This window comes from Sander lucioperca, chromosome 13 (genome assembly GCF_008315115.2).
Source record: "Sander lucioperca isolate FBNREF2018 chromosome 13, SLUC_FBN_1.2, whole genome shotgun sequence".
Lineage (NCBI taxonomy): Eukaryota > Metazoa > Chordata > Actinopteri > Perciformes > Percidae > Sander > Sander lucioperca.
Window position 1 is genome coordinate 15,820,824 of NC_050185.1, and position 26,176 is coordinate 15,846,999.

General features: G+C 41.1%; 1 protein-coding gene across 2 annotated transcripts in view; it reads right to left on the minus strand.

The window, feature by feature from the left end:
- Nucleotides 1–274: 274 nt before the first annotated feature.
- The window catches only part of LOC116037068 (protocadherin Fat 3), a 69,279-nt gene continuing 43,377 nt past the window's right edge, over nt 275–26,176 (minus strand). Inside the window, exons 35-52 of one of the 2 annotated variants that reach the window (XM_031280832.2) lie at nt 23,514–23,727; nt 23,184–23,398; nt 22,940–23,077; nt 22,601–22,744; nt 22,320–22,517; nt 21,672–21,949; nt 20,997–21,559; nt 20,626–20,757; nt 20,320–20,477; nt 19,693–20,224; nt 19,201–19,354; nt 17,645–17,801; nt 16,171–16,587; nt 14,469–14,724; nt 7,675–7,773; nt 6,803–6,862; nt 6,485–6,523; nt 275–3,986 (exon numbers count right to left, since the gene is read on the minus strand). In XM_031280832.2, the coding sequence (XP_031136692.1) occupies nt 3,226–3,986; nt 6,485–6,523; nt 6,803–6,862; nt 7,675–7,773; nt 14,469–14,724; nt 16,171–16,587; nt 17,645–17,801; nt 19,201–19,354; nt 19,693–20,224; nt 20,320–20,477; nt 20,626–20,757; nt 20,997–21,559; nt 21,672–21,949; nt 22,320–22,517; nt 22,601–22,744; nt 22,940–23,077; nt 23,184–23,398; nt 23,514–23,727 (4,515 nt within the window). In that variant the 3' untranslated portion in view covers nt 275–3,225. The remainder of the gene's footprint in view (nt 3,987–6,484; nt 6,524–6,802; nt 6,863–7,674; nt 7,774–14,468; nt 14,725–16,170; nt 16,588–17,644; nt 17,802–19,200; nt 19,355–19,692; nt 20,225–20,319; nt 20,478–20,625; nt 20,758–20,996; nt 21,560–21,671; nt 21,950–22,319; nt 22,518–22,600; nt 22,745–22,939; nt 23,078–23,183; nt 23,399–23,513; nt 23,728–26,176) is intronic. The other variant, XM_036008804.1, reaches the window with a different exon arrangement.

A 26,176-nucleotide genomic window follows, 5' to 3' on the forward strand; every position in this document is an offset into this window, starting at 1 on the left:
TCACCTTACTCACCGGTAGCATACCTTGTAAGATTCAGTAAATAAAGTTGCTTTAATTTGGATGATGTGCAGAGGTGCATATTCTATTAATCAAATATATACTGGGGCTATGGAATGGGGCTAATGGCTGGTGTACAAAACGGGCTAACACATTTCTGATAGCAAAGGTATTATCAGATTACAGACAGATGCTTTTAGAGATGCATAGTCTGCATAATTTGATCATAGCACTGGGTCAGTATAGCAATGAAACTCACAGGAACAAAGAGTGTCAGACAGTAAGCTGCATACATCTATTCAAGTCAGCAAAAAAAAACACTTCCCGAGGTAAACAAAAGCACATAATGAGAAGATTATGATGAAATCGGCTCAACTGTTGACAGCGTGTACAGCCAAAACAATCTTAGCCATGATCATGACACCCTTTCCATATAATCTCAAATGATTTCAAAATAAATTGTATTGTTTGACTTATCATACAGTTTATGAACTTAACATTTCAGAAGATATTCTTATGCCTTCATGAATGTCTTCCCAGCACATCGATGACTTTAAGCTCCGCTAAATGAATCTACCAGATTCTAGTCGAGAAGGAAAGAATTAAACATATAAGAGGCGTGCCAAGACTGACTTGATAGGATTACAAATGTTATGGGGATTATTCATCTCATGTAGTCTGAGATATAGCTCACCTGCTCCAGCACGCCAGGTACATATTCACCCCTAAGACAGATGTCGTTTTCTTTCCAATTAAGTTTGAATCTGCTTGATTGGAGAATATTGTTTAAGTCCTTGAACATCCACACTGGTACATGAACATTATGCTTCAGCACATCAGCCCCAGACATTACTGAAAATCCAGCACACTTGAAAGGTACTTTGCGAGATGACTCAATTTATGGCAATAAAGTATTAAAACATGACAGCAATGGCTTTTCACTTGTTAGCAGTGTTGACTCACAGCATTGAGATTTTAAGGTTCAAATTTTCAGACTTTGGAAGTGGCTTGTTCTGTGCTGTGTTTGTACATTCTCACAGTATTCCTGTGGGTTTCCTTACGGTGCTCTGGTTTCCTTCCACAGTCCACAGATATGAAGGCCAGGTGAACTAGATACTGTAAAGTGCCCACAAGGGTGAATGTTTTATTTTGTGTTCGTCTGACCTGTCCAGGATGTTTCTATCTAGCAACCCACTTACAGAGCAGACCTGAACAGGAAGGGATAAAGAGGATGAATGGATGGGTAGACACCATACTGTCAGACATGAATACATTAGATGACACTAGGCCTGATTATGACTATGTTAAGACCTGTCAGTTGGTATTTGTTACTATTGGTGTTGGTTGTTACAGTACTTCCAAAGAGTCAATCTGTATAGTTCCCTTCAGTGTTAACATTATCTACAGTTATTCTGAAAAATAACATTCTTGCAATAACAAATCAATCCATTTACTCTTACTGGCAAGCAGACATTTTTTACTTGCACAACAAAAGCAGTTCAAAACTTAACATACATTTTAATAGCATTTTCTGTTAGAATTATTACGATTCCATTTAACAGTGTGCCCTTGAATTTTTTTAAGTGCTGTATTTCTTCACAGTGTTACATCATCATTAAGATACATGTAGAGCACATTCTGATGTGGATGATTTGCATTTACACCTGGTAATATCTACTCTGTCCTTCAAGAGTCCAAAGGTTTGCTATGCATATTGTTTACTGTTTACATCCTTGCGCAAGATGTAATGTTTTTCCTCTCCATCACAAAGAGCGTTTTGTCAAAAACAAATCTCTTTTTCAAATCAAACACAAGGAGCCATTTTTTTTTACCAGAATATATATCTCAAGTGTGAGGTGAAGGCAGGTTAGTGCAGCTGTGTCTGTGACATTTAGTCTGGCTCATTTACACTCCACAACTGTCCTGAACTGTTGTTGTGAATATGTTAGTCTAGCATAGCCAGACCATACTCCAGCGCTGGATTTTGGTCTGGCTACACTGCTCATCATTCTGGGATAGGGGGGGGAAATATGCTGGCTTGTTTGCATTTCTTTAAACTAATTACAATTGTCTTGGGGGACGCTAAGCTCCAGACGCAGCAACGGTGCCCTTGCAAAATAGATAGCGGAGATAGCAGAAGGGGAGACATCTACCATGTGTAGATGTCTTGGGTACTTTACGGATGCATTTCCACATAATTATCTAAGCCTTTCAGCACATAAAGCCTGAAAATTCGTATAACATGTTAATACCGGGTGTTAAGTGGGATTATTTTCTATCTGCAGCTTAAAGTTCAGTAATATATACAGTAAAAGGTACATAATGTACATCAGAATCTGTGTGCATAAGTTTATCTGTATATTTCCACACACTGTCTTTCATAACTGCATAGCAGGTATTGTGAGTTAAACTGATAGGTCAAAACTATTGTTGAGCTGCATGAGTAAAATGCTGTATTTAATCATAGCAATATATGCCCCTGACGCCTGTGTTCATGAAGAGGCTCTTAAGCAACCAAATACATGACTAGCGTAATTATTAAATAAATAATTATAAAATTAAATATAGAATTTAAATAAAAATCTCCTGGTATCAACATCTGGTAATCTTAATAGCATCTCTGAGGCTATGTCTGGGATGTGGGTGAATAGTTATCTTCAAAACCACCCCGAGCACTTGCCAATAAAATTAAGAAATGCATTAAGCATTACATGGATGAGCTAACAAAATGATTGTGTGTGTGTATCTGTATGTGTACGATTCAACAGAACAAAGGATGAAATAAACAATATCATATGTACATACAGTGATATCATCTAAAAACAGACAGACTAGTTCCTTTCATATTTTGATGTTGATAAATGCTGTGCTCCGATGGTTTCATAAATAATAAATATAATAGCATTGATTTACAGCCAATCTCAGCTAACTGTCATGCAGCACAGGTGAAGGCAACTAGAGAACACATATATTTCCTCTTATTCCTCCAGCTTATAAATGAGCCAGGGGATTGGTGGTGGATAAGTGTTTACTTACAGCAGGACGATAATATGGGATAATAAAAGTATATGGTAATAATAATATGGTAATCTTCTCCTTTAATTATTTTTAGGTGTTGGACCAACATTGTAATCATATTAATGTCAAGTGTAATCAGAGAAGGTCACTGCCTCTCTTTAATTTATAAAGGAATATTAAATTGATTTGTTTTAAACAGTCTTGTGTGCTCATTTAAATTCATCCCAGTCTGTTGAGGGTTCAGATTGAGTAGAGGCTCTGTTTGTTCGTGTGGCTCTCCTGGCTCTAAGGGACACCAGGTTCAGTAGTCTCTCTAGCTCGTCCCCAGAACCTGCCAGACTGCTGGAGCCAAGCCCTCTGCGATCCTCCTGTGATCCCCTCCACTCCCCTGTCTGTAAGTCCCACGCCCTGAGGGGGGGTAAAAGTTGAGCCGGGTGGAGGTTGATGCCCGCGGGGCTTGCCGGGTATCCTTCGTAGGCTAGTCGGGTTGGGGGTAGAGTGTCGTAAAGGCTCTCTGTGTCTTCATTTTGCTCTGGGTCACGGCGGGACTCTCGGTATTCCTCATAAACAGGCGAGGAGCTGTCTTCACTGCTGCCATGGCCATGCAACTGCTGCTGGTCTCTGTGGTCCTGGCTCACCCCCATGTCTCTGCTCCTGTTGCCTGTGTCCTTACCTTCCCCGTCACGCATTCTCTTTTCTCCTCTGTCCAGGATACGTTTCCTCTCCCACTCACCCGACTGATTCCTCTCCCACTGGAAGGTCCTCCTCCCGGTCTCCGGTCCCCGCTCTCGGCCCTTGGCACCGCTGTAGCCCATCGCTTTGTAGTCCAGCTGGAGAGACCGTGTGCTGCCTCCTCGTCTGATGTTTTGCTGGGTGTCACTGAGGTCAGAATGGGATCCCACCTCTGGTGGACGCAGACGTGATGGGGACAACCAGCTCGAAGTCTGACTGGAAGACTCCAAGCAGTATGCTGAAAAAGAAAAGGACGAATACAGAAAGATATTTTTTGTAAATAGTTTGGAATAATAATTGCAGTGAGAAATAATATGTTTTTAATGGAACAACAAGTACAGAGACGACTTACTTAAGAGAGTTAAGAAAAGGATTTTAGTTAACATACTGTGTTAGGAGCCTTAGGCTTTATTCCCTGGACAAAGTAGCGCTGCCAAATCACTGGAAATATGTAGTTCTCTCTTGAATGTGTGTGGTACGTTTCAAACAGCCTTAAGCAAGTAAGCAAGGATCAGATTATCTATCTAATAGGATCAGCCGGCAAAAGGTGACACATGAATAAATCACTTAACTTCTAAAAAACAGTATCATCGCAGTCTTATCTACAGGAGGTAAGCGAGGTAACACCAGTGAATATGCTTTCAGTTACTGGAGGGATTGGCTGCAATTACTCAAATCCCTGGAAATTCCATCTCTGACCTTATAAAGCCAAACAGCTAACTCTGGCTGTAAAAATAAAACACAAGGTGCCAAAATCTGGAATTGACTGCCTCCTAATAAACAAACTCCTTTAATTAAAAGAAAAACAAATGTCAGCCAATGCTCCTGACATTAATGAATAGCTTATGCATACACTCTGGCTTGTTGTGTTCCTCCTTTTAAGCTTTTCCTCTGCTCTCATCTACTCCCTTGATCTCTTTTTATTTTCATAGAAATGTGTTGCTTGTTATGTGCGTGAGAGCGTGTGTGTGTGTGTGTGTGTGTGAGTGTGCGCTGCATGTTTGAGAGTAAGTACATGTTTGTTTGTGTCTCTGATGCAGCGGCAGGTTCATGAAGAGCTTTGTTTCTTGTTGTGTCACTATGGAGCTTAATGCCTGTTCTGTGGGACTGTGTGTTTGCATATGTTGTGTAATTGCTCCACTTCTTATTGAGAATTTATTAATGTGCAAATTAAACCAGTCAACAAAATTCACTTTTTTTCTACAGAGTTCATGCTGTTAAATGAACTGACACCAAACTCCTCACTAATCCACTACTTTCGAGAAATAGGTATGCATAATTCCTGATTAATGAGCTGTGAGTGAAAAAATAGTGAAAAAAAAGAGAAAGGAGCCAGGGGGTCATCCTCTGTGTGGGATGGAGAGTACACTTCATAAGTGGTGCCAGCTCCTGGTATATAATGCATGACAGGCGTGGACAGAGATATGTGGGAGTTCTGTATGTCATGCTGCTAGAAAATCTGTTAAATAATATGTTCTATAATAATATGTTCATAAGAAAGGTTAAAGGGGGAAAACTATTTTTTTTTCTTACAATCCACAATGTATTCTTTGATGAACTCTACACAAATCTCATCTTTACTCTGCAGGTGGCGAATTGCTGTCAGTGAAGCGAAAAAAAACAAAAAAAAAAATCTATTGGGACAAGAAGCCTTTGATGATGAAAGTCAATGCAGAAAGACACGGTGAATTATGACTCGGAAGAAAACACAACTGGATAATGAAAGACAAAGGCTGGCAGAGATCCATTTAGCATATCGCAGATACATTTAAACAGATACACACACGCCGACAAAATGCATAACAAGTAATATGCACATACAGTACATACACATGCACACTGTAATTGTACACACAAACACGTTATCTCATGCAAGAGGGATTAATGATATGTCAAATGGACAATAACAGACATGAATTCTGTTCACCCAATCTAAATCATCTCAAATCCATTATCAAACCCACAAGACATAAATTAACAAAAATGCAATTGTGATCTTTATCAGCTTTTGTTTGCTTAAAAAAGCAGAAACAATCTAGTTTCTGATGGAAGCCATAATGTAATTTTTGTAAATTACCAATATTGTTAATCAATCACAAGCCGTAGTTACAATCTGTAGCTGACACGAGCAGCATAAAATGAAATGTTAATTATGTATATCTGACACATTGAAATAAGAGGTGTAGCCAGTTTACTTCAGTACAAATCTTCCACACACATCTTAATCCGATTAAAGGTGCTGATTCTAAACTATTAAGCTAGCAAGGTCATAATATTTATATGATATTTATACATGTTGTATGGAAGATGGGAAAAGATGTTTTGCTACTTGTTAAACCACTCGTGATCGTGTTTGAAGAGGTGTTTGAAATTGGGAAGTGTAAAGACCCTAACTGATCCTGGATTTATTAAAGTCAATGCTGATATTGCTATTTAATATCTGACAATATCCGTTGTCTAACATAAAACCAAAACATAAACAGACATTCTTGAAAAGGATCCATTAATATTTGGTTATTAAACCAAAAGGAAACAGGGAACCTTATAAAGTCTGGATAGCAGAAATTGTGCATAAACAGAAATGGGAATCTGTTCTGTATGGGCTATGATAAAAAAAAAAGTATTCAGAGTAAATAATGTAAAGAACACAAAAGGTTGGGTTTTGGGATCACAGCTTGGGAAATAAAGCAGGTTAGGTTATTAAGATGTTTTTCAGTTGCTTTGCATCTCACTCACCAGGGCTGATTCGCTGCTGTTGTTTGTCCATGTTTGACACTACAAAGGGAGAGAGAAATCTAAAGTCAGAGAAAGACTGACAAACAACACCGAAACCAAAGGGGGAAAATTGAAACACACAGAGATCCAGTGTCAGAAACTGAGAGAGATATTGGAAATCTAAGCAGGATGTTTTATTCTGAATAGAAAGGACAACAACAGAGGCTTGGCTGGATTCAGTACATTATATCTTAGAGCTACACCACTGAACAAACACTTTGGCATCAGAAGATAGACACAAACGAGATAGAGGAGTTAACAGAAGATATACTTTCATACCTTCACTTTCAATATTATCAACAGCATCATTGACTAGACGTATGACTGTCACTATGGAGGCTAGGCAGAATACAGAAAGAGAGAAGAAGATAAGAAGAAGAAGAAGAACAGAAACAATGTCAGTGCACTTGTGAATAGGGTAAGGTTTCATGTGCTGGGTGTGACTGAGCTGAGATGGAGGATGTGCCTGAGCAGGTGTGTGCACATGTATTGGGAACAGAGGAGACTTGTTTGTCTTGCCAACATGTTTGTATGCATGTGGTGTGTGTGTGTGTGTGTGTGTGTGTGTGTGTGTGTCCTATAGAGGGTGGGAGTGACATGAGGTCTTTGCAGCAACAGTAGTAGTAAAAGACAGGAAACAGAGCATCCACATGGGTTCCTTATCTGAAAGACACACCCCCAAACACATGCACACACACATGATCAGAGGGTGTTCGGTTTCGGTTTCCTAACTTTAAACCAAGGAAAGATCAATGCTATTGAGTTATCTTGGAAAAAGACACTATAGAATTGAAGACTCAATGAAGACCGTTTTTATTAACTGTAAATGCATTTGCACATATGGATTTGGTTGCAATAAGGTACCTTGCATGAAACATTTCCACCGGTCTATTTTCAGCTTGCTTTTCATTATGTCAATACAGGTAATGCACTAGACCAAAAGTGCAAAATGGACTGTTTCTACATTCAGTGAGTTGTATCTACTACAGCTGTGGTTCCCAGACTGTTTGAATGTGCCTACAAAATGTGAATCAATGTCTACTTGAAGAGCTTTTTCTTTCTTTTGTATAACTTTTAGACACCTTACAGTATGTGGTAAACTAGTAAAAAAGTGAAAAGTGTGTTGGGTTGTATAGCATTAAGAGTCTTACCATTATCATCAAAGGAAACAGATGTGTAGGAACTGAGTGAGTGTTCATCAGAGGTGGAGTCTGAGAGACATGTCACCTCATTCACCTGCTCTGGCATGTCTAATGTACAAACACACAAAAAACACAGGTACATATTTATTTCCAAACCCCTTTCAGAAGCATTTTCTTAATAACCAATAACCAAAAAAAATATAACCTATAATAATTCAACATTGTAAGTATATCTTAATACAATACTGGCATGCCTCTATGTACATTTTAAAGAGTAATTGAATGTTGTAATCATTCCTTCAGTCCATCCTGGCCGTGAAGAGATCCCTTCCTGGCATGACTCCACTATGCAGTTTTAGTTAGCCAAATCAGGTGGGTAGGCACTTGATTTGGAATGTACTTTTGCACGAAGCAAGAACTGTGGATTTTCCCATCTCTTACACTGAAGGGATGTCTGAACAGCCAGAATGAACAGGATACATGATTACAGTAAGTCTTTCAATGTACACATGGGTATTTGAGTATTGTATTAGTATAGACTACAGAATATCTACACCAATCCTTCAGAATCACACACAACAAACTAATCCCACCTAAAGAAATTAAAATTAAATTAAATTGCACTATACTCAAAAAATGTATTCAGGCATGTGCTCAAAGGCTGCCTAAGAGCATTTTCAACAAATCCCAGTACACCCACTGCATCTCCAGGTCTGCTCCTTTAATGCCGTCTGCACCAGATGGACATGTCACTGAGGGTAATGACCACAGCATTACTTGTTCTAGTGTATTTCGGCGTATCAGATGTGAAACACAAACTTCTCTAAACAGCAGGGACATTGGAAAAGTACAACCAATCAAATTTAAAATCTTTAAAAAGTTGGTCTGGTGAGCCTACTGACATGGCAGTAATCAAAGCTATAGTCACAGTCACAAATCTTACATTTTGTCTGTGCGAACAAGTCAGATTCAATTTCATTTGCAGAAAGCTGCCAGCCTTAGGGTCTCCAGTTACCCTTAACCTGCATGATTTTAGAGGCAACATTTCAAATAAATAGATGCGTACAAGTCAGCGTGATTCCTGACATAGTATTCCAAAAACACTGCCAGAGGGGCAGAGCAGGTGTCACAATGGCTTCAGATAAAGGCATGTTGCCGTGAAGACTCTCTGTTAAGCCAAGAGACAGGTGCATAGTTCTACCAGGTGCTCTAATCCAGCAGTAATAAAACGCCTGGTTTCACAGTGTTCAAATTGGGAAAGAAATACAGAAGGTCGTAAATCACTGGTATGGGCTTAAAAAACAAATCTTTTTGGGAATAAAAGTAACTTAAATAGATTTTATGTTGGACAGTGGAACAAATAAAAAAGAGCAGAAAGAGAAAACAGTTTGCAGACATTTCACTGCCTCCTCTGCTGAATCTCAATACACTTCAAGTACCGAACTTGATTGGCATTGAATGCTCGAGATTCTTAGTCTTCATCAAATATTTCTTCATTTTAATCATAACTTTGGTAATTAAAGACTATATGTGAGTTATTGTACAGTTGCTTGTATTAAGATGCATTTAGACATTTGGCATATTTTGTGAACTGCTGTTGTTCCCAGCTCTTTTGTAAACAGCTTTTTCTGTTCTTTGATAGTGTACTTTGGTAGCATGTATTATTTTAAAAGGTTTGTGATTTGTGGCTTGCGTCTCATAACACAGCCTTTCTTTGTCCCCCTTGTCTGTCACATCTTCTTAAAATGTCGGGATAGTCTGCAAGCAAGCAGTCAGTTCTTGGCCCATCTTATAACTGAAACTCTGTCCATGAGGGCCAGGATGTCTGGATATCAAATTTAGCTTTCTGAGCCCAAGCTAGGTGGTCATGGTCCAATGCACATGGAAGAAGTAAAATGCTCCTGTGAGAATGTGAGCAGTAGGTAGTACCATCAATCAAACTAAATAAGAAAGGCAGCGCCACAACCACTGGTCTAATTTGGTATGCAGGTGAGGGGACACTCTTCAGAATACAGGACCTCCTTTTGAATACAGGACATGTCTCACTTCACCCAATGCAATTTGGTTTTAGAAAGCATTACTCAACTGAGACTGCCAATTGTTATCTCATAGAACAAATTAAGTCAAACCGCTCTCACTCCCAACTCGTCAAATAGTGACTCTTGGTCAGTGGCTCTCAACGTGAGATACCAACCCACAAGGCATCTGTGCACACAGGTATCTGTGCATCTGTATGGGACGCACCTATGGATGTATTATTTTAACGCATCGGACACACAGTGTTGGGGAGTAACGGAATACATGTACCGGCGTTACATATTCAGAATACAAATTATGAGTAACTGTATTCCGTTACAGTTACAATTTAAATAGTTGGTATTTAGAATACAGTTACATTGTTGAAATCAATGGATTATATGTTCTGCACACTTCTCTGTTTCACGAGTTTATTCACTCTCTGAATAAATTAAGGCAACGCTATTTGCGTGATCACTGATAGAGGTAGAGATGGAGCCGGTGTTGCACCGAAATCTGTGACTTGTCGTGATCTGTGTCCCTCCTGTTAAAAGCTAGCGCCCCCCTCCGTGGTTAAGGTTAGGGACAAGGGTTTGGTTCAGGTTGAGGTAGGGGGACACCAATCTCGATGGGTCACAGATTTTGGTGTAACACCGGAACCGGCACAACAGGGCAGGAATGCGTTTTTATCTTGGAAATTCAAACAGTATTTCACATTAAAGAAAGAACAGGGAGAACGAAATATAATTGTGGAGTGCAACCTCTGCTTGCCAGCAACCAACCTCCTTTCAGCGTCCAAATTACTCCAACTCCAACCTGAAGAGGCATCTTAAAGTACGTTTTTTTTTAATTATTATTCCAAGGGTAGTCGTCTGCTATAGTTTTACTGGTCACCTTGCTATTTTATAGTTGACGTGTGACTTTACATTCTCCTACGTGCTGATATACTAGCCCCAGAGCCGTTGAAAGACTGACTAGCCCCGTTTGACATACTAGCTAACGTTAGCTAAAATTAGCTCGTGGTGCGGTTAGATTTTTGTGGTATGCAGTTCGGGACTATAAATACTACAAATCTATCTGCTTGTTCAGGTACACATTCAGCCAGTTGGAACAGAAGAACACACCAGAATAGGCCTGTTTAGTAAGCTGTATGTGATGGCCGCACTCCACAGTCCTGGTTGTGGAACAACGGATCAGATTTTCACTCTCGCAAGGATCCTGGAGGGAGCCTGGGAGTATGCCCAACCGGTCTACATGTGCTTTGTGGATCTGAAGAAGGCGTATGACCGGGTACCCCGGGAGATACTGTGGGAGGTGCTGCGGGAGTATGGGCTTCTCAGGGCCATCCAATCTCTGTATGACCAAAGCAAGAGCTGTGTCCGGGTTCTCGGCAGTAAGTCAGACTCGTTTCAGGTGAGAGTTGGCCTCCGCCAGGGCTGCGCTTTGTCACCAATCCTGTTTGTAGTATTTATGGACAGGATTTCGAGGCGTAGTCGGGGTGGGGAGGGGTTGCAGTTCGGTGGACTGGGGATCTCATCGCTGCTTTTTGCAGATGATGTGGTCCTAATGGCATCGTCGGCCTGTGACCTTCAACACTCACTAGATCGGTTCGCAGCCGAGTGTGAAGCGGCTGGGATGAGGATCAGCACCTCTAAATCTGAGGCCATGGTTCTCAGCAGGAAATCGATGGAGTGCCTTCTCCAGGTAGGGAATGAGTCCTTACCCCAAGTGAAGGAGTTCAAGTACCTTGGGGTCTTGTTCACGAGTGAGGGGACAATGGAGCGGGAGATTAGTCGGAGAATCGGCGCAGCGGGTGCGATGTTACATTCAATTTATCGCACCGTTGTGACGAAAAGAGAGCTGTGCCAGAAGGCAAAGCTCTCAATCTACCAGTCAGTTTTCGTTCCTACCCTCACCTATGGTCATGAAGGCTGAGTCATGACCGAAAGAACAAGATCCAGGGTACAAGCGGCCGAAATAGGTTTCCTCAGGAGGGTGGCTGGCGTCTCCCTTAGAGATAGGGTGAGAAGCACAGTCATCCGTGAGGAGCTCGGGGTAGAGCCGCTGCTCCTGCGCGTCGAAAGGAGCCAGTTGAGGTGGTTCGGGCACCTGGTAAGGATGCCCCCTGGGCGCCTCCCTAGGGAGGTGTTCCAGGCACGTCCAGCTGGGAGGAGGCCTCGGGGAAGACCCAGGACTAGGTGGAGGGATTAAATCTCCAACCTGGCCTGGGAACGCCTCGGGATCCCCCAGTCAGAGCTGGTTAATGTGGCTCGGGAAAGGGAAGTTTGGGGTCCCCTGCTGGAGCTGCTACCCCCGCGACCCGATACCGGATAAGCGGACGAAGATGGATGGATGGATGGATGTGATGGCCGCATTCCTACACTTACAAAATGCAATTCAATGTGGAAGTAATCCAAGTATTCAGAATACGTTACTCAGATTGAGTAACGTAATGGAATACGTTACAAATTACATTTTTGGCCATGTATTCTGTTTTCTGTAACGGAATACGTTTTGAAAGTATCCTTCCAAACACTGCGGGCACAGCCCCCAAGGAACAGCGCTCAGCCACTCGCGATATTACAATGAAAAAGATTTTCCCCATAGGCCACCATTGTAAAAGAGTAAAAAAAAATATGATTCCTTTTTTATAAGAATTTATAATTCTTTCTTTCTTTTCCATTCATTTTCTTTCCTCACTCATTTAATATTGTGCCAGTGACTACCCTGCATTGTGCCAATCTTGGCAGCCATGCCTAAGGTTATAGACCCGACCATTGCTCTAATCCTACCACTAACACTCAGCCAAACCATGTACTCATCCTGGCCTAAAACTTTTTCAATCCCATGAACTTTTCCAATTGTAAAAGGCATCAGGAGTCATTTTCTGACATTGACCCTGTAATTCATCTGATGCTTTGTAAAGGTAAAACTTCACTTCAGCACTGTTAAGTTAATTTGAATTAATTGTTATTGTGATATTAACCAATGAATAGGCTCCTTTTACCTTTTCAATTATTTCTTCAAATGTTTCCATTCAGACCAGTTTACATTAGTTTTAATTGGAAATACTTATTGCCACTAATACAAAGCCAAACATAGGTCTAATCCTCACCTTTAACAAATCTGAACTCTTTTCAGCAACCAAAACAGCTTCGCAAATTGTTTTCTGTAATTTGTCCTGTAAGTGACAGTAATAGTTGTAGCATTTGAACTGGAAAACCTCAAATAAAGGGGGTTTACTCCATCTGCATTATAAGAGGAACTGGTGTTATGATGTTTCTGTGAGGCCTTAGTTGTCAAAGCCTTTAATTAAAACAAAAAAATGTTGCAAAACATGAATATCAATATGCTTATTCTGAGACATGCTTTTTTGAGATTACCAAAAGCTGAGCAATATGGGATCTGTATTTGTCAGTAATTCCATTATTCATGACATTTTATGGCAGTGGCTGTAGGTCAGAGGTAGAGAGTGTTGGCCCTCCACTACAAGATTAGTGGTTCAATCCCAGCCTCCTCCGGCCACATGTCAAAGTGTCCTTGAGCAAGGCACTGTACCCCAAGTTGCTCCCTGAACAATATGTGGCTGTCCACTGCTCCTAATGCTTAGGATGGGTTAAACGCAGAGACTGAATTTGATTTGTACGATTGTATGTAATGCATAATAAAGTTTCTTCTTCTTTATTCATGATCAGCAGATAGTGACAGAAAAACTACCAATATGTTTTCCTTACATGAACTAGCTACAAAACAGAAACGCCAACAATGTAGCTCCGCTAACACTTTTTAAATTACATGTTTTCCTTATATATTGACTAAACTTGTTTGTGGTTGTGGTGGTGCAAATAAATAACCAAACTGTTTCCAATTGATTAACTAAACTGGCAGTTAACACTGTAGTCATCAACCCAATAATGAGAATATTAGTTTGCTATAAGCATTTCAATTAACAGACTGTGATGAAACTGTGACCCCTAATGGCACATGCTTTTCTTTTAATATTCATACACTCAACAGGGTAGCAAAACAATAAAATAACCTATTTTCCATTTCCCCAGGAAGGAATCAATAATTAACAGGCAGGAAGTTCCCACCGTTGACTATATTATTCAAACAACAGGTTGGACAGATAATCGAAATGTGTGACGTCTACCTCAGCACAGAGATGCAACGTGGTTATTTCACTGACAGAGAACAAACTATGAACTGTGCTCTTGCTGTTGACAGCGTTGCCAGCTGAATATCAGGCTGAAATTATCTGACAACTACATGTCACTGCTCACTCTTAGTTGGTGTCCTCTCAGTTGACAAAGGTACACTTGAAACAAGTTTACTTTCTTTGAGTGGCAGTGTTCCAACTATTTTGATTAACCTTTTTGAGAAAAAGTAGGACATGAACATAAGACATCAGTTCTGGCTGATTACCCTGACCATTCAAACAGAAGTGCACAGGGGATGTAAGAGAGGTAACCTGATACAAGAGGACGCTATTGCCAATTTTAGCAGTAAAACACAAAAGTAAGTCATATTATCATACATAAAAATATTACTTTTCACCACTCTTACTTACTCTGGGCCATTGTCTTTGATATGTGTGATCAAAAGGGCATAGATCACTGTGAAATAATCTCTCTCAGTGGAGATGATGGTATGGGTGTAACATAATGAATTCATGCCCTGTGTACTTGGCGCCTTTTTGATCAGAGGTCAGAAACTGTGTGTGTGTGTGTGTGTGTGTGTGTGTGTGTGTGTGTGTGCAGGTGCAGGCACAAGGTTTGCAATCTTACCCTGTAAACTGTTATCTCTCTGTGTTCTCTCGAACTCAAAAGCTCTCTGGCCCCATTCCTCCTCTCTCTCATTTCTCACTCTCTCCAGCCCTTCCTCCCTCGTTTCCTCTCCCTCCCAGGACACTTTGTGGGCTGGACTGTGCTCTGAGCGGCAAGCCAATGCAGAAGGGAGATTGGGTGCCACGCTGCACACTGCGATGCCCCTCCTATTGGCCACACCTCGGACATTAGACATGTCTGAGAGGAAGCTGCTCAACTGTAGAGACGGAAGAAAACAGCAATGCACAAAAAGGGTTAAGTCTAGTAACATTTTGTATTGTCAATACATCTATTGAAAAGTCAATCCTACATACATCATTCTTATCCCTTAAATTTTCACTAGTACACAGCTACCAGTAGACCCAAACATATGCACTGTTTATTCCTGTTTGAGTTTTTAATGCTTAAAACTACAGTGCACAGCTGTATCAGGAAATTGTTTAGCCCGTTTTTAAAATGAAAGTATATATTATTGTGAGACATTTTTATAGATTTACGTCTTCATTTGGAATGAATGGGATTAGGGCTGAGAGCCACAGACAGGGACAGGACTCAGAGACTAATGTATGTTGGTTTTGGTCTTTTTATGGGATTTGTTTGAAAATAACAAAAACATAGAATATTGCCATCCTTATACTTTTTGTTCTTCTAAAATGCATCTTAAGATGTATTTTAAAGCATCTTTCAAATTTCTCTTATGGTATATGGGGGTGGTGCAGTGGATATGACGCATGCCTATGGTGTGGGAGACCTGCGTTCAATTCCCACTGCAATACATCAGCCAGTGTGTCCCTGCACAAGACGCTTAACCCTGCTCCAGCGGTGTGCGACAGGGGTGTGCGACCTCTGACATATATAGCAACTGTATGTCGCTTTGGATAAAAAGCATCAGCTAAATTACATGTAATGCACAAGTTTTTATTTTTAGAAGAAAGAGACCAAACCAGTGAAAAATGGTGCAGTCTATGCATTGCTTTCCGCCAAGGTTGGGTCCTTGTAGCAGATGCCTTTTTTCATACTACCACTGAGGGGCACAAAGGTTAAGCATTTTCAAATTATTCTCATGGTGACTTAAAACAAAAACTACTTTTTCCTCCAATATTGTAAGGTTACTATTTATATCATACCGTACCTTCTAATTTACTATATTTGTTTTCCATTATTACTTAAATGTCATTCTCCTGTATTGTCGTCTATATCAAAACTCTTTCATCACTCTTTCTTTCTGCCATGGAAGCATAGTTCAGCTCAGTGAACCCTTTCTCAGGCACACCATGATTATTTGTCCCATGGCAGTTTGGAAGAATAAGGGTAATCAAGGTACTACCAGTAACATTATGAGTCTCAAACAATAAAAAAGAATACAACTGAATTAAAGAAGCACAACATCATCAAAACAAGGAGCTGGAAGATATGCTGATGTAAATATTGACATTATGATATAAAAATGATATTGCATGGGACATTCCATTTCATTTTCTTATTAGTATATAGTAAAAAAATATGGATATCATTTTTGATTCTCTATCAAATTATTTTCTTGTGATTTTAACTAAAAAGCTGCCATGACAAAGTCTCCCATTCCTGTAAGGTCATTTTATGATACAGGAGACACAGAAATAATTATAATTACTAATAAACGCCTATGCACGCTTTTACATACCTGACTGCCCTCACTGGAAGTGGTCTTGTCACCATCTCCACTCCTCATTCCCTGGTTGCTGAGTCCTCCTGGTAGAGGGGAATGGGTAGTCGGACGCACCATGACCTGGGTAGGGCCCCCAGTGCTGCCTCCCACCTCATCATAGGTGCTCGTGGTCCCTGGTGATCCGGACACACGCACAGCTTTAAACTCAATCCCTTCAGCCCCCATGCCAGTCTTGTGCAGCATGTAGCTGGTTTCTGTGGAAATAGCTGACACACCCATCACAGCCTGAGTCCCTGGGCCTGGGTCTGAGTCTTTCCTAAATTTGATTTTCTTCCTGAAGGCGATGAAAAGTATGAGGAGGATAATGATGACAAAGGCAAGGACCCCAATGCCAATAATCTCTCCTGGGCCGACGTAAGACAGGGGCTCCGCCTGGGTAACAAAGAGAAATAAAAACATGGATGGAACACTGTATGGTGGAATTAAAGCAATTATAATTTAGGGGATTTTCATGTTTAGAATTCACTTCCATGTAGATAAAGAACAATCACATATGTCCAACTTGCTGAGAAAACCTGTTGGCATGATTAAAACCTTTCTAAAAAGAAAATGTGTCAAGGGAAAAATCTGGCTTTGTTCCTTCAGTCTGTTAAAGTTAGTGCTGATTCTTTAAATTATCCAGGCAGCTATATGATAACTGTAGTTAATATGCATGTTTGATGGTAGAGTGCACAGTTACAGTGCAGTTGACCTTCTGCCCCCAAGTATTCTTAGGAAGGAGATTGATGTTAATTAACACGTCACATGCTGAAAAGATTACCAGTGTTAGAAATGTTTAATAACCAAAAACCTTACTGACATTTTGTTGGTGTAAAATTAAGATTTTGTATCATGTGATGTTGGATGAAATTTAATTTATATCTACTCACTACTGCAAAGGATTACAAGCATCACATTTATGGTCTTGTATTTTGGAGGAAATTATTCATTCCACAGATTTGTGTTTTAATAGGATACGTGATTCGTAAGCTCCTGGAACAAATGCTTTATTTCCAGCAGTAGATATCTTTAAAAAACAACAAACAAAGCCAACGAATCAATCAGTTGTGAAAGCAGCCTAATAGGTTTTGTTGACTGTGGTTACTTCTCTGTTAATTACTGTCTTTTAGGGAATAATGAGCACCTTCTCTCAATGTGTAACATTATTGGGCTTACAGTCTCAATATAAGGTATTTTCTGCATGAGAGCGTGACAACTTCAAATGGAAACTGTGATTTCCCCATTACCACACTTTCATGCATCTACTGCGGAGACAAAGATACCAAGCTGGTGAACAAACAAAGTCCACTGCACACATTCTCAACTGCTTCACTGAATATACCAATAAGAAGCAAGCTAAATGCGCAAAAAGCTAGTTCTTTTTGGATTATACTATAGTATATTCTATAAGATTTACTCCTACATAAAGTCAGTGTTGCTCATATTATACCTGTGTGTCGTCCCCTGGATCACCAGGTGTCGGATCATCACAAAACTGACCCTCGTACCCTTCTGAACAGTTACAGTAGAACGACCCGAATGTGTTGACACACTCTCCTTTATTTCCGCACTCATCCTGGTCACACTCATTGATATCCTCATCACATCTGCAGAGACAGAGGCAAATAAATAGGTAGTTGTGAAGATATTTTGTATTAAAGTGAAAGAAAATAATTAAAGATGATAGTGTGACAGTGAATTAAAAAGAGAGAAAGAAAATACTTTGGAGATCATCTTTTCAGAGGGCTCTCTTTTGCTAAATCAAGGGATTATGTTCACAGATTCCCTATTATCCTCATCTATATGGTTCGGATTTAAAGAAATATGCTTCAATGCAAAAAAACAAATATACACACACATGCTCTTAGATAGATAAAGATGTAAATTACAATCAAAAGTCAGATGTAATTTTACTCCACACTTTCTCACTGCTGTGACAAAAATAGAAACATTTTCTTTTCAATTACTTTTTCTTGATGAGATTTTCAAAACACATACAGAGTTGGTTTCATGTAAGGAGAAAACACATTTCTGAGTTTTGCAGGAAGCTTCCTTGTATGGCTACTGAAGTTTTGCTTTAAATTATAAAAGTCATTAAGCATATACAGTTTCCTTAACAATGCCTGGCTATATTGGCCAGTGATATCCGCTCAGATATTTCAGTGGGCTAATATCATTTAGTAATCTGCAGGAAACACTATTTCATAGCCCGTTACACTCAACAGCTGTTTGCTTGTGGCCGAATACAGTATTTGCTTTAGCTATGGTTTCAATCGCCACTGTCGCACCAAATGCTTGCTCTTGATTGTTGGGTCTTTCTAAATTATAGTGTGGTCTAGACCTACTCTATCTGTAAAGTGTCCTGAGATAACTCCTGTTGTGATTTGACACTATTAATAAAATAAAATTGAATTGAATTGAATCAGTGTTAATCTGATAATAATTTGAACAATCTGCTGCCTGAAGAAAACAGCTTAATTTTTATTTTCCTTATTATTCAGCTAAATTTAATTTAATTTGACTTCATCAAAAGCATTTTTACATCTTTGTCAAAATCATTAAAAAGCAGAACCATTTTCTCCATTGAGGGAAAACTGCTCTCTGGTGGTGGCTCCATTGAACAACCACATGAGCAGAGAGGTTATTTCAAAGGCAATTACAAAGCTGTAATTACGAAGGCAGTTAGAGAATGATTATAGGCTTTTCTACTAAGATTATACTGAATTAAATCAGAAACACTAATTTATCTCACACAATAACAAATAAAAAACAACACAGTGGGTAAAGGGTTGTAATGCATGTGTGTGAGTCCCTCAAATATTATTTCATGTTTGAATGGATATGAGAGAAGAGATGTAGATGTTAATGTGACTAAATCATCACTAACCTTACTGTCATTGAGTACATACTGTGTAAACAGGGCACACAGCACATCAACACTGTTTTTGCAATCAGTAATTAAGGCTTAAAATTGTGTGAGTGTGATTGCAAGCTATTTTATCTTACATAAGTCCCCTGAGTCCTCTAGGACAGCCACAGAGGAATGCACTGCCTACAGGCTTACAGTCCCCGTCGTTCTGGCATGGGTTTGGCATGCAGGATGTCAATTCAATTTCACAGCGCCCCCCAGTGAAGCCAGCACTGCAACTGCACAAGAAGCCTGTTGGAAAGAGATTCAAAATGTGTCAAATAATGTGTATAATCATATATATTAACCCATAATATCGGATTTTGTTAATACCATGTAATTTTTGTAAGTAACTGACTGAATATTTAGCTTGATAAAAATAAAATAATATTTATATTACAAGTTGATGGTCACTACTTCACAAATAAACCATCAAATTAAAATTAAGCAAAAATTAAAATGCTGAAATTGGCACTCAAGCCATAAAAAGTAAGTGAATCTGTTTCATATGGCAACAGTTATTAATGTCATTTATTTATACAACAAGACGACTAACACCCACACACATTCACGCTGTCAACTACACAGACCTCCAGAGGGCAGGCTGCTGCAGATGGCTCCGTTGAGGCAGGGCTGACTGATGCATGGATCTGGATAAAGCACGCATCCCAACTTCACCTCGCTCAACCCTGCTATCTCAGCATAACGGCTCCTCTTATTCTGTAGTGGCAGCTCATTACCATTCAGCATCAGTGAGCCCAGGCATCCCTGGAAGCCATCCTGGGCTCTTGGCGGGGACCTCGCTCCACGGTCCTCGAGTCCTGGCCGTCCCTGGCTTCTCCCTGGCCCCGGGCTTGGCCTCTCGCCCTGCCCATTCGGTGGCCTCACTTGGGCCCCGAAGAAGAAGGACGAATCTGGGGCCAGAGGCCAAAGGCGAACAGGGGCTCGGGCTGCTCGCCGGCGTTCCACATAGCTATCATCCAATGACAGGAGGGTGTAGTTCCAAGTCAGCTCCAAGGCAACGGCATGCCAAAGGCCGTCGTTTATTGGTCTGCCAGAGATACCCATAATGCCAAGGGTGTTGTCACAGTCCAACTGGAACCAGAGTCGACCCCCTTCAATCTATGGCAGGAAAGGTAACATAAATACAGCACACCCTTTGCTGGGCACATATGGCATTGAGAAACAATGTAGCATTAGCAAGTTAATGTGTTTACCTTGAGCATGGTGCAGGGATTAACACGCGTGAACATAATGACTCCTCTTCTCTGAAGCGTTCGGATCCTCAAGCCGAGCCTCATCTCTCCACTCTGGCCACTCTCTGTCACTCTGTACTTAATATAGCTGTTTCCAGAGAAACTCAGAGAGGTTTGGCCTACACATACACAAAACATAGGACTAAAATTAGAGGGGAAAGGCTTCAACTTAACATAATCAAATCCTTGCAACGTGGCAGTCTACTTGTCTACATGGATCAGATACACAGGTCCAAATGTCAAGCATAAGTAAGGATCAAATCATACCTGCACACTCGTCTAGTCTCTCAGGCTGACACTGACAGACAGATGGTGCTGTAGGACTAGAACGTACACACTGCATGTCTGCTGGACAGGACTGACCTTCACAAAGCTCCAAAGGAGTTGGGCATGTCCCTCCTGTTTGACAATTGGCAAATACAGAAATATTGGAAAAATATACATTCATGATGTCAGAATATAAAAAAAAAACTTTAACAATGTACTGTATCTTTTTATGCATAGCATCTGACTGTCTCTCTGTTATCGTTTCTTTTTACCAATACCGGTAATGTACTTTTACAAGCAGCTGTGACAGTTATAGAGGATACTAACAAAGTGAGCTGGGCTTAGTTAGATTTCAAGAGTGCAGTGCTCACCAGGGCAGGTGCAGGTCTCTGTTGGGCTGAACCTTGGTGATACCAAGCTGACCCTTTCTGTGCTGTAAGTGACAGGCGAGTCCCCCTCCATCTCCAGTGTCTTTTCACACATCCTGTTCCCACAATCCAGCTCCCCAGAACAAGCGCTGCTCACCACCACTGCCCCAACCAGGACACCTCGAATCTGGCCCTGCACTGCTGCTTCCTCCAGCTTTGCAGACAACTCTTGCTGGGAGTAGATCCCACCCATCCGTCCGCTGCCTGATGTCTCTGGCATCTCCATGGCCAGAAGCAAGTCCACGTCAGATGTCCCCATCACTCGCTGTACACTGATGATGTGGAGGGGATCCTGTTGTCCTGGTGACCATTTCCAACCGGCTAGTCCCCGCAACATTAGTTTGATTTGGCTCAGGTAGCGACCAAGCAAGTCCTCCGGGGACAGGGAGGTGAAACGTAAGGTCAGGGCGCTACTCAACAGCACATCTGTCACCTGTTCGACCTGGATTGACACATCAGCTATCACAGCGAAACGTCCATCACTCACTGTGGCATTCATCTGGTATCTAAGATAGAACAAGGACATGTGTTTTGTTTTGACAAAAATACGTTTTTTTGCATATGAACCAGTTTTTAGCCTAGAGAGTGAGTTATGTGTTTGTGTGGTGTGGTGTGTACCTGCCAGGTTCCAGGCCTGGTAGAGCCACAATGCTGCCATCCTGTCTGTTTATAATAAACATGCTCTTGGGCTGAGGCTTCTGGGTAAATGACAGCACGTCGTTGGGGTCACGGTCGGTTGCATAGATCTGACCAATCAGGCCGCCCTGGAAGGTATCTGTTACCATGACAATGAAGATTTCCAGGGGGGAGACGGCAGGCTTATACTGACTGTTCCCAATGACTCTCATAAATATCCAGGAGGACGAGGTCAGACTTGGCTTACCGGAGTCACTTGCCTAAGAGACCAAAACAAAGTTACAGTAAGATATGAAATAACTCAGATGAAAAGACACAGAGGTAATGTTCTGCTGAAATATTATGGACTGCTTTAAACTAATTATTGCTAGTTGCATTTGGGTACAATTTCTTGCTGGGGAAGATGGGTATAAGAAGGTCGTATGGTAAGATTGTGTTTATACTCAAAACAATAAATATGGGTAGCCATGTATCTGAAACTGAAACAAAAACCTTTTGTCAATATTAAAGCACAGACCCCCTTTATTAGTGGTGTTAATAGCTTCTGTGTGTAACCATGCTAACACAGTGTATTTATCAGTCAACTTTTCCTGCATAAATAGTGTTTAAATAAAAACACACGTTGCTAACCTGGATTTCAAGTGTGAACTCTCTGGGGGCTTCAGGGCCAAACACACGGTTGGACCTTAGAGTTCCAGTCTGATCCAGGGAAAAGAAATTCCCCTCATTTCCTGACACCATGCGAAACTCAAAAGGAGGGCCATTTCTCGCGGAGTCTTTATCGCTGATTGACAGCTTTAGCAGGGTGGTGCCAGCAGCTTGGTTTAGCTGGAAGTATGGAGAGAGAGAGTAGATGATGTGACTCGAGCACAAAAACACATTAATATAAGCAAACACACACAGACTGTTACCTGTATGACGGCGGTGGAGTTGGGAGGAGTGAAGACGGGAGGGTTGTCGTTAACGTCAGATATGTCGATGTTAAGGGTAACAGTGGAGGACATGGCAGGAGAGCCACTGTCGAACGCCTGCACTGACAGAGAGTACCTGGATACCTAGATGGAGCAGGAGGGGATGAGAGTGCCATAGCATCTGTATGTATCAGGCAATATGACAGCACTGTTATGCTTGCATAATATGAGACTTCATTTGGTGTTGACTTTGAGTGGACTTGGTATTTCCTGTGCTCATAAACCAGAAAATTTCAATTGATTGTTTATTAGATATTGTACTTAAAGATGCATCCTTACTAGTTCTCTGTCGAGCCGCTTATTGACTTTGAGCAGTCCTGTTACAGGGTCAATCCAGAAGTGGTTGCTGCGGTCGCCTTTCAGGATGGAGTAGGTGATTCGCCCATTCACCTGGCTGTCCAAGTCTTCTGCCAACACCTAGAAAACCCCACACATACACACATGGAGTGAAGCTAAAGTTAATGAAAAAAAACATAAATGTTTAGAAAGACCAATATAAAGTGGAGAACAAATTAAATGTTACCCTTGTAATTGTCTGCCCAACAGACGCATCCTCGCTGACCAGAACATTGTAGATATCCTGACTAAAGGCTGGAGCGTTGTCGTTGACATCCATAAGTTCAATGGTTACCATGGTAGCTGTGCTGAGAGGAGGGTTCCCGCTGTCCCAGGCCTCAACGGTGAGGTAGTAGTCCTTACACACCTCAAAGTCCAAATCATCAGCCACAGAAATAGAGCCTAAAACATACACATAGCACAGCATATATAGGATTCCATATAAGACATTTTTCTGCTGAGTTTTAGTTCTGAAACATTCTGCAAGTAACCAGCACATTCAAGGATCTCTGCTCACCTAGGTTTCTGTCTATGGTGAACTTTCTTAACTCGTTGCCCGATCGGATGTTGTAGGTGATCTCAGCATTCGGTCCAATGTCAACGCTTGACGCCAACACTCGCAGCACCTCTGTTCCCACGGCTACATCCTCAGGGATAGTAACAGCGTAGTCCCTCCTCTGGAAGACTGGAGCATTGTCATTCACATCCAGCACCAAAATGGTCAAATCAACCTGAGGGAGACATCAACTCATTTCTCTGCATTGCTCCCGGGCATCAAAGTTCAGTTTCAGCATCACAGACATGGACATAAATTGGAGCAAATATATTAAAGGCTCTACATGATAAGGGAATGAGGTAAAAAAATCAACTGAAGTCTGTGTCCACCAAAGCCCCAAAGAGGATTTCTTGGCTGCTATATAAATGTTAGATAAATGCTGTTTTTGCTCTACTGATTTTATTTTTTGGAGCAAAGTTAAAAAATTTTCTTTTGTGTGGGTCAGGCCCTGCAGGTTGCTTATTTACCAACAAAGTTAGGGAGATGCAATTTAGGGTCATACACAGGCTCCAAATCACACCGGTGAAACGCAATAAGTTTCAAGGGATATTTCACAGTTTGGAAAGATGAATATATCTTTAAATTGGGTCACTTATGTAGTAGAAATGTGAAAAAAATTTAGAAATTGGTGGCTTCTAGGCCGAGAAAAGCCAGAAAATGTGTTTTTGGCTCATGTGGATGAATAACACCAAATCCCAGAATGCACTTGCTTCGCTGCTTTAGCGTCTACTCCCAAGTCACGCCTACCGTTACAGACAGACAGTGAGACAGCCAACTCAACTTTAGTGTGTTTTATTGTCATTTCAACCATATACACGAAACGTTTCACTGTGGCTCAATTGGTTACACAATTAAAATATATGAAAACGACATACGAAACAGGCTACATTTAGTGCACACACATGATATGCTCCGTAAAGTTCAGCTAACACATAGCTAGCTACTAGCATTAGCGCTTGGTGGGCTGTATCACCAAGTATACAAATTTGCGTGTAATGTAGAATGGTCGGCATTTAACAGTCACAAACTCCACCAGCAGTTAGCAGTTAGTTGGATACAAGCACCCCCATTTCTGCACCAGGCAGTCTGTGTTAACACAGCTCACCTCCACTAGCTAGTCTTACCCAGCGACAGAGCAGCCGGCCTGGTAGCTGGATAGTCCGATACAGCAGTTGTTTCCACAACAACAAAAACACAGCAGTCTCTGAACTTGGATGTAGTCCAGTTTGTTGTCTAATGAGCGGACACTTGCAAGCAGGATTGATGGAACAGGTGGCCGGCTAACGTTAGTTTTCCACCCGCAAACTCGTTCAACGTTCCCCGCTGATGATGTCTCTTTACCGGCCAAAGGCATCGAGCAACACCGCTGGTCTCCATAGCAGGCGGGCGAAGCTGTGTCGAGTATTCCGTCTGTAATAACGTGTCCTGCATATTCTCCGATCTGTACCAATGTATCCCGTTGGTACACGTGTGCGGTAGTTTGAATGCACATAATTGTTGTTCTAAAATTTCCTTCGGGATGAATAAATCTGTTTCTGCTGAGAAGCTAAGCGATGATTCAAGATGGCTGACACTGATTTTTACCTCGGCAATCTCCGGAAAAAGCCCGGAGTCCAACCCCCTATGGGCTATGCGGAAGTACTGGCTTTAGTCCTTTGCCTCTGGAAAAATGTATGACGTATGACGTAAAACGACGATTTTTGCGTCATTGGTATAAATTTTTCCAGACCCACAATACAGAGATCTCCACTCTCAGGGGGACATGAGGGAGGGAAGCACGGTCATTCAAAAATACTACCGTGTTTCTGCTGATACAAAGCTCAATGCTAAATCGGTGAAGTATCCCTTTAACTCATTGCTCTCGAAATTTTGTAATAAATGTAAGATTTCTGAAGGTACATATTTCCACTATATATTTGAATGCCCCTTTATTAATGACTTCTGGGTCAAAATATGTAAGGAAATTGATGTTATATTCAAGAAAAAACTAGCTCTAACTCCCGCCAGCTGTATTCTGGGGTTAAATCCTTAAGCATTGGGTCTCGGCTCCTCCAAACTAAAGCTGCCGCAGGTGCTTCTCTTTAATGCAAGGAGATGCATTCTTCTTCTGTGGCTCTCGGACTCTGTTTTCACGATTTAACAATGGACTCGGAGTGTGTTTGAACTTCTCCCATTAGAAGCTATTAGCTTCTGGCTCAGAGACATGCCTTTTCGCTTTTCTTTTTTTTGAAATCTGGGACCCCTTCTTGGACTATATTGGGGAGGATGGTGCAAGGACCCTTCGGAGTGGCCTCTATGGTCTAGTATGCGTGTGCATTAAGTTAGAAATACCAATGATGGTATTAGAATGTGTTGCTCTATTCAATAATAGAAATAGGTAGAATGGGTGGATGGAAAAGTGCACAGATGGATACCAGGACCAGCTGCTTTCCAACTACCTTCATCAGTCTCTTTATCAGACCTTCAGCATATTTGTCCTACTAGTCTTTCCTGGCATACACACCAGCTGTATTTGGTACTGAGTCATATTATAGAAGAGACAAACTTGATTTTAGTTCCACTTACTGCAAGTAGGATGGCACAGTGTTGCTACCTTTACTGTTATTATATTAGTGTGCCTACTA